The 14,374-nt window shown below is 41.1% G+C and overlaps 1 protein-coding gene across 2 annotated transcripts in view; it reads right to left on the bottom strand.

Moving 5' to 3' along the window:
* adamts13 (ADAM metallopeptidase with thrombospondin type 1 motif, 13) overlaps positions 1-14,374 on the bottom strand; it is a 39,086-nt gene that overhangs the window by 2,450 nt on the left and 22,262 nt on the right. Inside the window, exons 18-27 of one of the 2 annotated variants that reach the window (XM_061906879.1) lie at positions 12,085-12,214; positions 11,837-12,016; positions 11,549-11,747; positions 10,227-10,329; positions 8,936-9,065; positions 7,083-7,259; positions 6,796-7,000; positions 4,063-4,375; positions 3,849-3,992; positions 3,601-3,780 (exon numbers count right to left, since the gene is read on the bottom strand). In XM_061906879.1, coding sequence (XP_061762863.1) covers positions 3,601-3,780; positions 3,849-3,992; positions 4,063-4,375; positions 6,796-7,000; positions 7,083-7,259; positions 8,936-9,065; positions 10,227-10,329; positions 11,549-11,747; positions 11,837-12,016; positions 12,085-12,214 — 1,761 coding nt within the window. The remainder of the gene's footprint in view (positions 1-3,600; positions 3,781-3,848; positions 3,993-4,062; positions 4,376-6,795; positions 7,001-7,082; positions 7,260-8,935; positions 9,066-10,226; positions 10,330-11,548; positions 11,748-11,836; positions 12,017-12,084; positions 12,215-14,374) is intronic. The other variant, XM_061906880.1, reaches the window with a different exon arrangement.

The following is a 14,374-nucleotide window of genomic DNA, read 5'->3' as shown; positions in this document are numbered from 1 at the left end:
CATTTATGTACTGTAGTACCTCAACTTACTACTTGTATTTCAAATCAACGTCACCCATTGAAATGAATTAAAATCAATTACATTTTTGCTTGGACCACCAAAACAGCATCCTGTTAACGTGCAACATGCCTATTAAATTGAAAAACTAACTCTCACACAATACTATATCACGTACTACCACTAACTTTGTTTTATGAAGGAATGTAATAATATTGTACATCATTACTTCTGTGGACTACTACAATATCTCTTTCAAACTGCTTTTCCGTCAAAAACAGAATCGTTTTTTTTTTTCATATTTTCATGAATAAATGTCTGCCATATTGATATTATATAAACATCCTTGGCTAGTGTTAAACACTCCCTGCTTCAGTATAGTACAGAATGTAATATATCTGTTTTTCAGCTGTGGTCCGTATAGGCCGCAGCGGTACTTAGTTGTAATGCACTTTTCCACCACTTGTGGCAGTAATGACAATATCAAACAAAAAGAAGAAGTCTGGCGCTAATGTCATAGAGACAATTTTGAAGCGCACAAATTATAACTAAAGTGGTGAAGCTGTATCTTTCATCATCATCATCATCATCATCATCATTATCATTATCATTAGCCGTTGTCAGTCCACTGCTGGACGAAAGCCTCAGCATGTTTCTGCCATTGTGAACGATCTTAGCACCCCCTGTTCCTTGCCTTAACGAACCGCCATCTTGGTCTGGAACTCTGGAACTGCTGGGGACTGGGGGCCGTATTCTTGGCGTACTTTTCATGCTGGTTATTAGCCTACACCTTCCACGCAGGCTTGGTGCGGGTCGGAAGGGGTATTTTATATCAGAGATCCTTCTCCTAGACTAATTTCCTTACTGGGCTGATGAACTTATTCTGTCCTGTTGGTTGTCCGCGCCCCATTTACCCAGGGACCCGCTCAGCTTTATGGCGCTGACCGCTCGCCAGTCACAAGAGAAGGTGCAAACGGTTCTTTGTGTGCATTTTATTAGTTAGTTGGGACTCACTAACCCCGCACACAACCTCCCATCTCATACCTGGATGTAGTTTAACGTCATACCCAGGACAAGCTGTATCTTTATCCGCACTTAAATTTTTACTAACAATTTAGTTAAGACATATTTATTATGTCTATGTATGTTCTCATTCATCCAGGTCATTGTCATCTCAGGGCATACAATCGATCACAACTGGACTGTTTAGTTGGTCTTAGAATAAATGTGTGTCTTTTGGATGGCACGAAAGAGTAGTGAGGAAAGCCATCTAAGTCAAGGTTGAAAAACCATCCCTGAACAGAGGATGTGGTCTATAACACCACCTGTCTCCCACATGCAACACTGTCCTTTCAACCATTCCTAAAAGACTTGCAATTTAGCCTCCAACAAATAACAGAAGTTAGAAACATTCTGGTCACCTTCTGTGACCAGAATGTTTCTAACTATTTGTGCCAATGGTTTACAGTTGAATAGATTGCTTACCTGGGATATTCTGACTATTTTGGACTTTTAGTAGTCGGTCTACAGCGATCGTTCTGCCACACAATACCTCAATGCTAATGCACTTCGACGACTGTCGTTGGCTTTCACAGTAGGATTGCTTTTTGCATCAAAAACCTTCAAAACATTTTTCTGTCCCATGTAGGGTTGTCCTGAAACCAACATTTTGGTATCGATACCAAAATGTATTTGATACTTTTCCATACTTCCGTCAGTGTGTGAATGTGTGTGTACGGGCGAATATGGAAATACTGTCAAAGCGCTTTGGGCTCCTTAAAAAGGGGTAGAAAAGCGCTATACAAGTACAACCCATTTACCATACTTTTCAAAAGAAAATGTACCACAAAGAAATGTCATTATTGGCTTCATTTTAACAGAAGTCGTAATCAGAGAACAATTTTAGAAGATTACAATACAAATGAAAAGTGGTGGGGGAGGATGCAGACAGACCTGGCCGGCCAAAACTCATAATGAGGGTCTGCTGGGAACTTCTGGCAGAGTATCCCTTGAGAGAGGGTTTCAATTCCAACATCTGGAAGAACTTCGGACATGTTATGAGGGATGTGCTGGATATTGAGTCGGAGTGGACCATGTTTCGTGGCTCTATTGTCGAGGCAACCGATTGGAGCTGTGGCCGTAAGGTGGTCGGTGCTTGCCGTTCTGGTATAACTGAACGGCAAGCACTGAAGCTGAAGAAAGAGTCTCATCGGGTCCTTTTGGCTCATTGGACTCCAGAGGTAGCGGACAGGTACCATGAGGCCAAGTGGTGTGTGGCTTTGGCGATTGCAGAGGCAAAAATTCGGACATGGGAGTTAGGAGAAGCCATAGAAAAACGACTTCCGGACAGCTTCGAAGCAATTCTGGAACACCATCCGCCGCCTCAGGCAGTGTCAACTCTGTGTATAGTGGTGCTGACGTCGAATGGGGATGTTGTGGATCAGTTGAAAGAATACTTTGAAGATCTCTTCAATCTCACCTACACGTCTTCCAATGAGGAAGCAGTGCTTGGGGACTACGCGGTGGCCTCTCCTATTTCTGGGGCTGAGGTTGCCGAGGAAGTTAAGAAGCTCCTCTGTGGCTGGCCCTTTTGGTGGATGAGATCCGCCCAGAGTTCCTTAAGGGTCTGGATGCTGTGGTGCTGTCGTGGCTGACAAGACTCTGCAGCATTGCATTGACATTGGGGGTAGTGCCTCTGGATTGACAGACTAGGGTGGTAGCTTCTCGGGAATCATTTTGGTGATTTAACCCCCAATTCCAACTCTTGATGCTGATTGCCAAGCAGGTAGGTAATGGGTCACATTTTTATAGTCTAGTTTTGATTCACTTGTTGTTTAAGTTCTGTTTCAGAACCCCTGTTTTGTGATTTAGTTTCCAAGACTGCAGATTGCTTTTACCTGCTTCTGATTAGTGTTTGGGACGCTCACCTGCTCCTGGGCGCTAATCAGAGAGCTATTTAGTCCGTTCTCCTGCCTCTCTCGGCACCGGTGCTTTTGTTTGCTTCCATGCAACTCGTTACGGCTAAGTATTTTCGATTCCTGAGCAAAGCTATACCATTTATTTTCCGGTTTACATGCCAAGCTTCCTTGTTAGCTATTCCGTTAGCTTCCCGTGCTACAAGCACGCTTGTCTTGTTTGTTTTTGTATCCCGTCTTGATTTATTGGACATTAAATCATTCTTCTTACCCGCAGTCTGCTTCCTGACGTTCCTCTGGATCTTGAAAAGACGACCTCCGGCATCATGATGCCACGACACCATTGTTGGAACACAAAGCCATGTCAATAGCTAGCTGTAATCTTATGCGAGCAAAGCACAGTAAGATTGGGTGTTTTGGGGTCAATCTTGCGGGGTTCACTGTAACATTCGCTACGCCATCTAATGACAGGATTGTTTGTCACTCAAGTTTTTGTTTTGCGACTTAGACTTATCTCAAAGCACTTCAGTTGAGGTACCACTGTGTTCCTTTGAGAGAAACCCTAAATAAAGGTAAACTTTTACTGCCGATTATTATTTCTTAAAAATCGTTAAAAGATACACGTCACTGATCGTTTTTCCCTGAAAAAAGAACAGTTCAAAGAAATATTAACTTTGTGCTCTCATACCTTGATAGTGGCTCTTTTTTGTGTTTCTTTGTGAGCTGTAGGTGAACAAAACTCCATTCCCAGGAACGAGCAGATGCTGACCAACGAGAAGTACGTTGGTTCTGGTTGTCAACACGCTAACTGCTGCCCGATCGCACTTCCTCACAAGCACCAACCGATCAAAAAAGACCGCGTATTCTCCTGTAGAGACAAGTTTTAGTCCTAGAAAAGTTTACTATGTTATATGACAGTAAATCATGCTCACTCACCGTTTTCACAGTTTAAGGAACTCGACTCTACTTTGACGTGAATGACCTCACCCAGGGGTCGACCTATGGCTAAAGTGCATCGACCGGTAACGTTCCTCAAGTCCACCGTGCCTGACTGTTGCAAGATGAGCTCTCCGCATGCATCTGGTGAGGAGCAAACAATAATAAACTGTCCCGTGGGGATGATTGAAGAGAGTGTTAAAGCAATTATCACTGTGTTCACGTGAGGGGCTTGTTGATGTGCTGGATGGACTTGGAAGTAATTTTCTTCTACGGTACTGTGGCAGAATTGCGTTCGTCGGGTTGGGAGAGGCGTGGGAATGCTCTCTCACTGCAGGGTGTATTGCGGGAATAACAACTAAGGTTGGTGGCACCGGCACGTCCGTGCAGCTGCCCACATTGCAGCCCTGGATGGTGATGGGCTTGGGCATGTGCATGCAAAGGAGAGGGCTGAGGGGCTCCGGCTTAGAGGGACCCATGCATGACACAGCTCTGGACTGGATTCCATATCCACAGGACACTGAGCACTGCAATGCAAGGAGAAAGCGACAGTACTGGCTTAAAACAGTATTTTCACAACAAGAAATACAATTTCAGTAGAAATTGTGTGTGAAAGCCCAAAAGCCGAACTGAAATGCTAACAGTTAGCAAGCTTGCCAGAAAGTGTCAGGTAACCAAAACAATTAGCATACGTCAGTCACCAAAATAGGACTCAGGTGTATACTTTCAAAAATAGCTAAACAAAACTGACAAGTTAATGTTAGCATGCTAACTAGGGGTGTGGGAAAAAATCGATTCGAATACGTTGTGCAATTCAGAATCGATTCTCATTTTAAAAAAAAATCATTTTTTTTCTTTTTTTTTTTAAATCAATCCAACAAACCACTACACAGCAATACCATAACAATTCAATCCAATTCCAAAACCAAACCTGACCCAGCAACACTCGGAACTGCAATAAACAGAGCAATTGAGAGGAGACACAAACACGACACAGAACAAACCAAAAGTATCAATCATCAATCAATGTTTACTTATATAGCCCTAAATCACTAGTGTCTCAAAGGGCTGCACAAACCACTACGACATCCTCGGTAGGCCCACATAAGGGCAAGGAAAACTCACACCCAGTGGGACGTCGGTGACAATAATGACCCAGTGGGACGTCGGTGACAATGATGACTATGAGAACCTTGGAGAGGAGGAAAGCAATGGATGTCGAGCGGGTCTAACATGATACTGTGAAAGTTCAATCCATAATGGATCCAACACAGTCGCGAGAGTCCAGTCCAAAGCGGATCCAACACAGCAGCGAGAGTCCCGTTCATAAAGTAGTGAAACAAAATTTAATATTATCAACAACAGTATCAATATTAGTTATAATTTCAGCATAGCAGTGATTAAAAATCCCTCATTGACATTATCATTAGACATTTATAAAAATAAAAAAAAGAACAATAGTGTCACAGTGGCTTACACTTGCATCGCATCTCATAAGCTTGACAACACACTGTGTCCAATATTTTCACAAAGATAAAATAAGTCATATTTTTGGTTCGTTTAATAGTTAAAACAAATTTACATTATTGCAATCAGTTGATAAAACATTGTCCTTTACAATTATAAAAGTTTAAAAAAAAATATCTACTACTCTGCCAGCATGTCAGCAGACTAGGGTAGATCCTGCTGAAATACTATGTATTGAATGAATAAAGAATCGTTCTGAATCGGAAAAATATCGTTTTTGAATCGAGAATCGCGTTGAATGGAAAAAATCGATATATTATCGAATTGTGACCCCAAGAATCGATATTGAATCGAATCGTGGGACACCCAAAGATTCGCAGCCCTAATGCTAACGATACACATGCGTTAAGTATCAAAATATATGACCCTAAGGCAGGGGTGTCAAATTTTAAATCGGGTGCCACATGGAGAAAATTCTACTCCCAAGTGGGCCGGACTGGTAAAATCCCAGCACGATAATTTAAAAATAAAGACAATTTAAGATTGTTTTCTTTGTTTAAAAACAAAACAAACACATTCTGAAATTGTACAAATCATAATGTTGTTGTTTTTTTGTGTTTCTTTTTAAATTACCTGTTGCGGTTAGTAGTATTCAATCCTTATTTGTCGTTATTTATATTTTCTGAATAAATCATGTGATATGTTGGTGTTCATTTTTAATCTATCCAGGTAAAAAAAAATCAAAACCCATTTACAGTGTGTTTTTTTGTAGTTTGATCATTTTCCTCGACTGATGTACTAACATCATGTGGTTTATTTTGTACATAAGTAGCATTATCTACAAAGATACAAAGAGTTGCTATTGCGACATCCAGTGGACACATTTAGAACAGCAATTTCTTTCATTAAAAAATTCCGGGTTAATTTTTATACTCAGCAAACTCATCCTGTGGGCCGGATAAAACCTGTTCGCGGGCCCCTGCTCTAAGGCATCCATCCATCTATTTTCTTCTGTTTGTCCCTTTTGGGAGTCGCAGGGAATGCTGGAGCCTATCCCAGCTGCACTCGGGCGGAAGGCTCTGTACACCCTGGACAAATTTCCACCTCATCACAGGGCCAACACTGATAGACAGACAACATTCACGCTCACATTCACACACTAGGGCTAATTTAGTGTGGTCAATCAACCTATCCCCAGGTGCGTGTCTTTGCAGGTGGGAGGAATACGGGGTACTCAGAATGGAATCCACGCAGTCACGGGGAGAACATGCGAACTCCACACGAGCCTGGGGATGGAACTCAGGACCTTCTTGTTGTGAGGCACATACTAATTTTAATAAATGCTGATGTTTATGCTCTATGGAATTCACCCAATTATGCACATTCATGTGCAGTAAACTGATAGTAGATTATATTTTCATGTTTTTGTAACTGTTTTATTATTAATTTACATATTTAGAAACAATTCGGATGGATGTACCTGGCTCCACGGTTTTGCATCCCATTTATATGTGCACACCTGCACCAGGCAGGGCACAGTGGTGGCTGGTTTGATTCCTGCACGGCAGCGGTCTTCCGGTACCACGCTCTCCTTGCCTTGGACAAACTGGACACAGGACACGGTCCTGTGTGCTACACCCAGGTTACAAGACACAGAGCACGGCAAAGTACTCAGAAGCTTCCATCTGTACAAAGGAAAGTGATTTTTTATTTACTTTTTTGCATTATGGCTAAAATTATGGCTATGATTATGTTTTGCTGTATTACCGTGCCGGGCAGTCGTGGGTGTTACATGACACCACTGTTGTGGGTCGAGGAAAGTCTCTGCATTCAGAATCTTCCACCACTTTCTCCTCACTGTCTGTTTCCATAGCACAGTACAGCACCCTGTTGGCAACCCCTCCTCCACACGTTGTGCTGCAAACTCCTAGCTTAGACCGCCACCTGGTGGTAGAATATATATTCTCATGTCACTGAAACAGCTGACTCATTGGGCATTACATTAAGTGACTAGATGAAGCAAATCCTGAAGGAATTGCATGTGAATGCTCTAATGCTGAAGTTGAATTGAAATGCTGACAGAATGGAGTATGAATGTAAGAATAGTTTGCATCTTGGAATGGTTTGAATGTTGAAGGGTTTGAATTTCCAGGGAAACCGTAATTTGGTTTGGAACTTGAGAAAGTGTTAGTTCGAATGTCCAGGATGAGTGGAATGTGTTGATGTTGGAATGGGTTGAATATGTTGAAAAATGTGGGAATTGTGCAACTTGGAAACATGTCCCATTCATTTCAAAGGGAACTTCCTGGAAATTTCAATATTTTTATTGAAAACGGTATAAAACTTGAATGGTTTGAATGAGTTGAAATGGTTGGTGTTGATTTTTTTCAAATTGTTGGAGAAATGTTGAAGTTGTAACATGTTGAATTGAGAAATGGTATTAGGGAATTCCTAGAATTTTGGGAAAACCGGGAATTTTTGTAGTTCAAAACAAAAAAATTATTTTTTTGTGCCGATTAATAGGAATGTGTCAGGCTTCTCCGTGACAGTTTGACTACGTCTTAGTTTTTCCTCTGCAGTTGTCTTTGTTTCCTGTCTTTAGTTCCTGTCAGCAGTCTTATTTTGTTTCTGTTTCCTGTTTGTCTCCCTGAGTGCTGTGTCCCCTCATCTGTGGCCGATTGGCACCTGGCCAACCCTGGTGTCAATCAGCCAGCCACTATTTAGACCTGCTTTCTCCTCCAGTCAGTGCTGCATTATTGTCATTCGTACTTGTCGCTCCTACCGTTTGTACCTGTATCCTACAGCTGTTGGCAGCGTGTTGTCATTTCGTCCAAGTTCCTGTTTCCTGATATCCTGTTTCCTATCTCCTAGTTCCTGGTTTGTGTTTCTTCTTTATTTTTATATTTTTGGACATCAAATGATGTTTTCTTGCACAATGCCTGCCGCCTTCTCTGCATCTTGGGGTTCGTCACAAACTCAACCTGACAGAATGTTTTGACTTAGAACGGTTGAAGTGGGTTGAAAAATGTAGAAGGAGTAGTCGCCAGAAAAAAGGGTAGAACTAGGGCTTTGGAAAAGCAGACATTCAGGAAAATCCCTGATTTTTTGGGGGACTTGGAAAAATGATAGTTTGAATTTCCAGGATGGTGGAATATGTTGAAGGTGGAATGGTTTGAATCGGTTGAAAAATGAGGAAATGGTGAAAGTTTGAAAAATGGCCAATTCAATTTGAATGGGAAAAATGTCCCGGAAAACCTGTAGTTCCGGGAAATCTGGGAATTTTGGGAATTTGTCAAAGGAAACCCCGCGATTCCCGAATAGGCTGAACAGTTTGAAGTTGGAACGGTTTGAATCGGGTGAAAAATTTTGAAGGTAGAGTGTGCCAAAATCTGGATAAAAAGAGTAATAAGTTGAAGAAGTTAAATACAAATAGATGAATTTTGGTGTACAAAACCGTGTGTGTGACTGCTTTGGAGCATTCACACAATGAGTATTCATAAAACATGTAATTTACTGAACATAGCAAAAAAAATGCTCAATTGTAATTGGAATTGTGTGGTATTCCTGCACTGCATCATACTAAGGTATGTTTCGACTATGACTTTTTCTTAGGGTCTCACATGGGAGGACAAGGTGATGTGTTGCAGTTCTCCGATATAGGAGATGGTTTGGTTGAAGGATCGCAGTGGAAGTCAGGTAAACTCCCTCTGGTCTGACGGTCCATGCATGAGAACCATACCTGCATTGTTCCTGCAGGGGAGAACACACTTTAGGTGAGATGTGTCTATGAAAGTTCTCATTCATCCAGGTCATTCAATCGATCGCAACTGGACTGTTTGGTTTGTCTTGGAAGACGTTTTCTCTATCATCCGAGGTGGCTTCATCAGTTCATGATCCTAGAATTAGATTGGTCAAATCTAGTCAAAACCCTAAATATTTATACTGCCTGGGCAAGGATGGTTTTGCCCTGTGGTAATGAGAATTTTGATGCAAATGAGCAATCCTACGGTCAAAGCCAACAAGACGAGACAAGACAAACTTTAGTTGAATGACAACAGGACTTGTAAAATCTACTTTTAAAAGAGACCATTCCACTAAATTGGACTATGGATGGGTGATGTGTCCTGAAGTTTGTATCGTGACACAGTGGTGGGCCGTCAAGGCCAGCAAGGCCTTCTCTGCTGGCCTAAGTTAACCAGAAATCATGATCATAATTAAAGATAAAAGTAATTTTGTATTTATTTAAATATCTAAAAGTATTCATATTCTCTTCATGTCATATTATGCCCCTTCCAGCGCTGTTGTTTTTAGGTTAGAGCTTTTATCCAATCAGAATTCAGCGAGCTTATGTTGCCATGCTGTATGGAATCTGCCCCGGGCCTTCAGATTGAACAATGCACTGTAAATGAACATGCACATACAGTTGATAGATAATTGCGATAGCCAATCAGATCACGCGTTGTTGTCAGTAAGAACTTTTCTAGCTGGCCCTGACATTTACGCGTCCTGTGATTGGATACTCACTTGGTGAGTATCCAAGTGAGTATCATATAGTTCATATCGAATATTGTCAATATCAGCAACCACACTGGGGACAATGACTTTTTTGAATATTTCACTATTTGTCAGACTGAGTAAAAAAACAAGGATACAACTATAGTGTGAATTTTGATTAAACCTTCAGGAAAAGTCAGAAATGGGATAATGAACAAATGATTAGATATCAGGCGGTTTATCTGGACCACCGTCTGGATTCAGAATTGTTTTACAGGATTCTTAGGGCCTGTTTATTCTAGTTAAATATGCAATCAGATTAATGCTAGGAAACTTTGCTTTGTAGCAAAAATATTTTACAGTTAATTTTATTGTGCATTTGTACTCGAGTCGGCGTGATTGGCCATGTTTGCTTACCATTGCCACAGCTCTTTGAGCACTGGCTGCTAACAGGACTCCACACATGCAAAGGAGCTGGTTTAGAGCGCGGCATCAACGCCGACTTCAGTGTAGACTGGCCCTGTTTAAAGAAACATATTTCCTCAGAACCACACTTTGAAATGAAATACAACAACAATGTACCGTATTTTTCGGAGTGTAAGTGTCAGGCTTGCCACTGACAGTTTGTTTGTGTTTTACTTTTTTCCTCTGTGTGTGTTTAGTATTTCCTGTTTTTAGTTCCTGTCAGCGCTCTTATTTTGTCTGTTTCCTGTTTTTTCCCTATACGCTGTTTTCCCCTCGGCTGCGGCTGATTGGCACCTGGCCACACCTGGTGTCAATCAGCCCGCTCCTATTTGTACCTGCTTTTGTCCTCCAGTCAGTGCTGGATTATTGTCTTGTCGATGTCGCTCCTGTCGTGTTGTGCTGTGTCTTGTATTTGCAGCGTAGCGGTAAGCTATATCAATTAGATGTTTGTAGCTTGCTGTTTTTTGTTCCCTGCTTCCAGTTTGTTTTGTACTACACATTACGACTTCTTTTTTCCTGCTCGCTACCTGCTATCTTCCACGCTAGACCCCTTTTGTTTTTTCTACCTTCCATGTAAAGCTCCTTATTCTCTAGCTCCCATGCTAACTCCCTTACTTAGTTTGTTATCCGCCTCGTGCGCGCTTTTGGTTGTACCCCTTTGGTTTGTTCTTGTTCTAGTATTTTTTATCAAATCATGTTTTCCTGCAAAATGCCTCACTCCTTCTCTGCATCTTGGGGTTCGTCACAAACTAACTCTGACAATAAGTCGCTCCGGAGTATAAGTCGCCCCTGCTGAAAATGCATAATAAAGAACAAAAAAACATATATAACTCGCACTGGAGTGTAAGTCGCATTTTTTGGGGAAATTTATTCGATAAAACCCAACACCAAGAGTAGACATTTGAAAGGCAATTTACAAATAAATAAAGAATAGTGAACAACAGGCTGAATAAGTGTACGTTATATGACGCATAAATAACCAACTGAGAAGGTGCCTGGTATGTTAACCTAACTTATAGTAAGAGTTACTCAAAAAAACTATAACATATAGAACATGCTATATGTTTACCAAACAATCTGTCACTTTTAATTGCTAAATCCCATGAAATCTATACGTCTAGTCTCTTACGTGAATGAACTAAATAATATTATTTGATATTTTACGATAATGTGTTAGTAATTTCACACATAAGTCGCTCCTGAGTATAAGCCGCACCCCTAAACTATGAAAAATTGCGACTTATAGTCTGAAAAATACGGTAATCTTATCGTACCTCTTCCTTTGCATCCCATCCAGTGGGACAGATGTCCACCACACAGGCGACAGATTCAGGGGGTCTTATTTGATATGAGCACAAACTTTCATCAACTTCGACGTCACGGCCATCTTCTCGCCGCACACACGCCACGCTTCTTTGTACTTCTCCTGGCCCGCACACTGCTGAACAGCCCCCTCGCTCTGACACAAGCCATCTTGCAACACACACACACACACACACACACACACACACAGCATGCATGTCTTTAAATGCAACACAAGCTGTTTAGTGCACACTTACTACCTGGCAGGACAATGTTGAAGGTTGCATGTTTCAACGGCGTTTGGCATCAAATCAGCTGGACAGTCCGAATCTAGAACCCTCACAACATCACCGCCGTGTTCCTGAATACATCTCACAGGACGTATTCTCTCTCCTCCGCCACAGGAAGAACTGCAGGGTCCAAACGCTCCTGTGGTCCAGCTGTATAACAATCAGAATTCAGTATAAGCGTTTTACTTCCGTATAGGCCATAACTTTATAAAACTGGCCTTGGCGGACAGGCTGGTAGCTGACAGGATGCATGCGGTGGTAAAGGTGGAAGAAGTGCATCACAATGGTGTTGCTCCAGATGTGTGTTGCTGTCTTTGGCCACACACACATAATTGTGCTTCTGCACACCTGTAAGAGAAGTTCCATGTGCATTTGATTTACATCAATCATTATTTAAAGACTTTTGCATAATACGGGGAATTACTCAATAGATACACAAGTATACCTAAATGCGAAGGAAAAAAATGTTTCCCCCCAAAAAACATACATGATTTTCTTTTTTTAAAGCAGGGGTGTCAAACTCAAATACAGAGTGGGCCAATATTTTAAACGGAACAAAGCCGCGGGCCAAGGTTGAACAAATGAACCTTTTAATAGGGACCCAAACAAGTTTTGCATTAAATATTAAACAAGCAAGGCTTATATAACTTTAGTGACATGCAAAATCCAGTTTCAAATAATAATAATAATAATAATTGAAAAAATATCAATGGCATATCAAATACAATGTAAATAAAAATGTTATGCCTTTTTTTCTATTTGCAATCTTCTGAGGTAAATATCACATTTTTTCCACAGGCTAATAATAAATTTGAAAACAAAATAACAATAATGAATGAACCAAACATTCAAGCCTTGAAGTAGCCAGAGAAAATGCATGAATAAAACGTTAATTATTGGTCAGTTTGCTGGAAGTTTCTGGGTATTTGTTCTGTTGTGTTACAGTGCGGATGTTCACCTGAAATGTGTTTGTCATTATTGTTTGGGGTGGGTTCACAGTGTGGCACATATTTGTAACAGTGCTAAAGTTGTTTATACGGCCACCCTCAGTGTGACCTGTATGGCTGTTGACCAAGTATGCCTTGCATTCACTTGTGCGTGTGTGTGTGTGTTAAAGTTGTTTATACGGCCACCCTTAGTGTGACCTGTATGACTGTCGACCAAGTATGCCTTGCATTCACTTCTGCGTGTGTGTGTGTGTTAAAGCCACAAATATTCTGTGACACGCTGTTAGTATGGAGGAAAAGCGGACGTGACGACAGGTTGTAGAGAACGCTAAAGGCAGTGCCTTAAATGCACGCCCCCAATATAGTTGTCCAGGTGGAAATCGGTAGAAATTCGGGAGAATGGTTGCCCCGGGAGGGGCACTGAACTTCGGGAGTCTACCGGGAAAATTAGGAGGGTTGGCAAGTATGAGTATTAGCAGTGAATGCGGTGTTACAGCGGCACCGACGCTGTATAACACCGGCGGGCCAGCTTTAATCCTAAATTGATATTGCCTCAAGGGCCAAATTAAATTACACGGCGGGCCAGAGTTTGACACCCATGTTTTAAAGGGACCTATTATGCAAAACCACCTTTTCTTACCTATTAGTACCTGTTTTTGTGTATTTGTGATCTGCAATCAAGCCATGGAGGCCTTTTTTTCTTTTCTTTTCTTTTTTGTCATGAAAAAGGGAGTTTTTTTGGGTTGATGCACTAATTGTAAGTGTATCTTGTGTTTTTATGTTGATTTAATAATAAAAAAATAAAAAAGTAAATAAAAAAATTTATAAAAAATTATTCTGTGGCCCGGTGGTTGGGGACCACTGTTCTAAGTCACAGCAGCTCAGACAAGGCACCAAGCAGTGTGGGTGGGAAGCGTTTCCATAGAGTGTTTCCAGAGCGGCCAGCCTGAAATGTCAGGAGCAAACGCGGAAGGAGATTTTTTACAACAAAGTCCTAAATCTTAGTGATGTATCAAATATGTCAGATTGTAGGTGTTTTTTTTTGTTAACCCTTCGCGTTCATATTTTACTGTTTGTTGCATTTTTTTGTTGTGTTTCGCTTGATTGTAAAATATATTGATGACGTTCACATGTTGTCAATATAGTGTTTTTGTCGTTCATAGTTAATATTGTAAATCGCACATTCTTTATTTTCATGTACATTCTGGGTTACTCATTCAGTGAAAAAACTTAAAATTCAATTGCGTTTTTTTTAGGCGGTCTGTCATAACGTTTTTAGCATTCAATCAGGCATTATTGTGAGTTTTTGTATTAGTGTTCCTGAAAATAGATATACTGGCCCCCAGACACATTTTTTTCTCAAAATTTGCCCCCCGTGGCAAAATAATTGCCTAGGGCTGGTATACGGTTTACATTACATTATTTGGTCTCAAAATATTTCTGACAATATTATCCTTTATTGGCAATAATTTGTGGGACATTACATCCATCCATTTTTCTACCGCTTATTCCATTTGGGGTCGCGGGGGGACGCTGGTGCCTATCTCAGCTACAATCGGGC

The sequence above is a fragment of the Nerophis ophidion genome, linkage group LG07 (genome assembly GCF_033978795.1).
Source record: "Nerophis ophidion isolate RoL-2023_Sa linkage group LG07, RoL_Noph_v1.0, whole genome shotgun sequence".
Classification (NCBI taxonomy): domain Eukaryota; kingdom Metazoa; phylum Chordata; class Actinopteri; order Syngnathiformes; family Syngnathidae; genus Nerophis; species Nerophis ophidion.
This window is presented reverse-complemented; position numbering and strand designations above follow the sequence as displayed.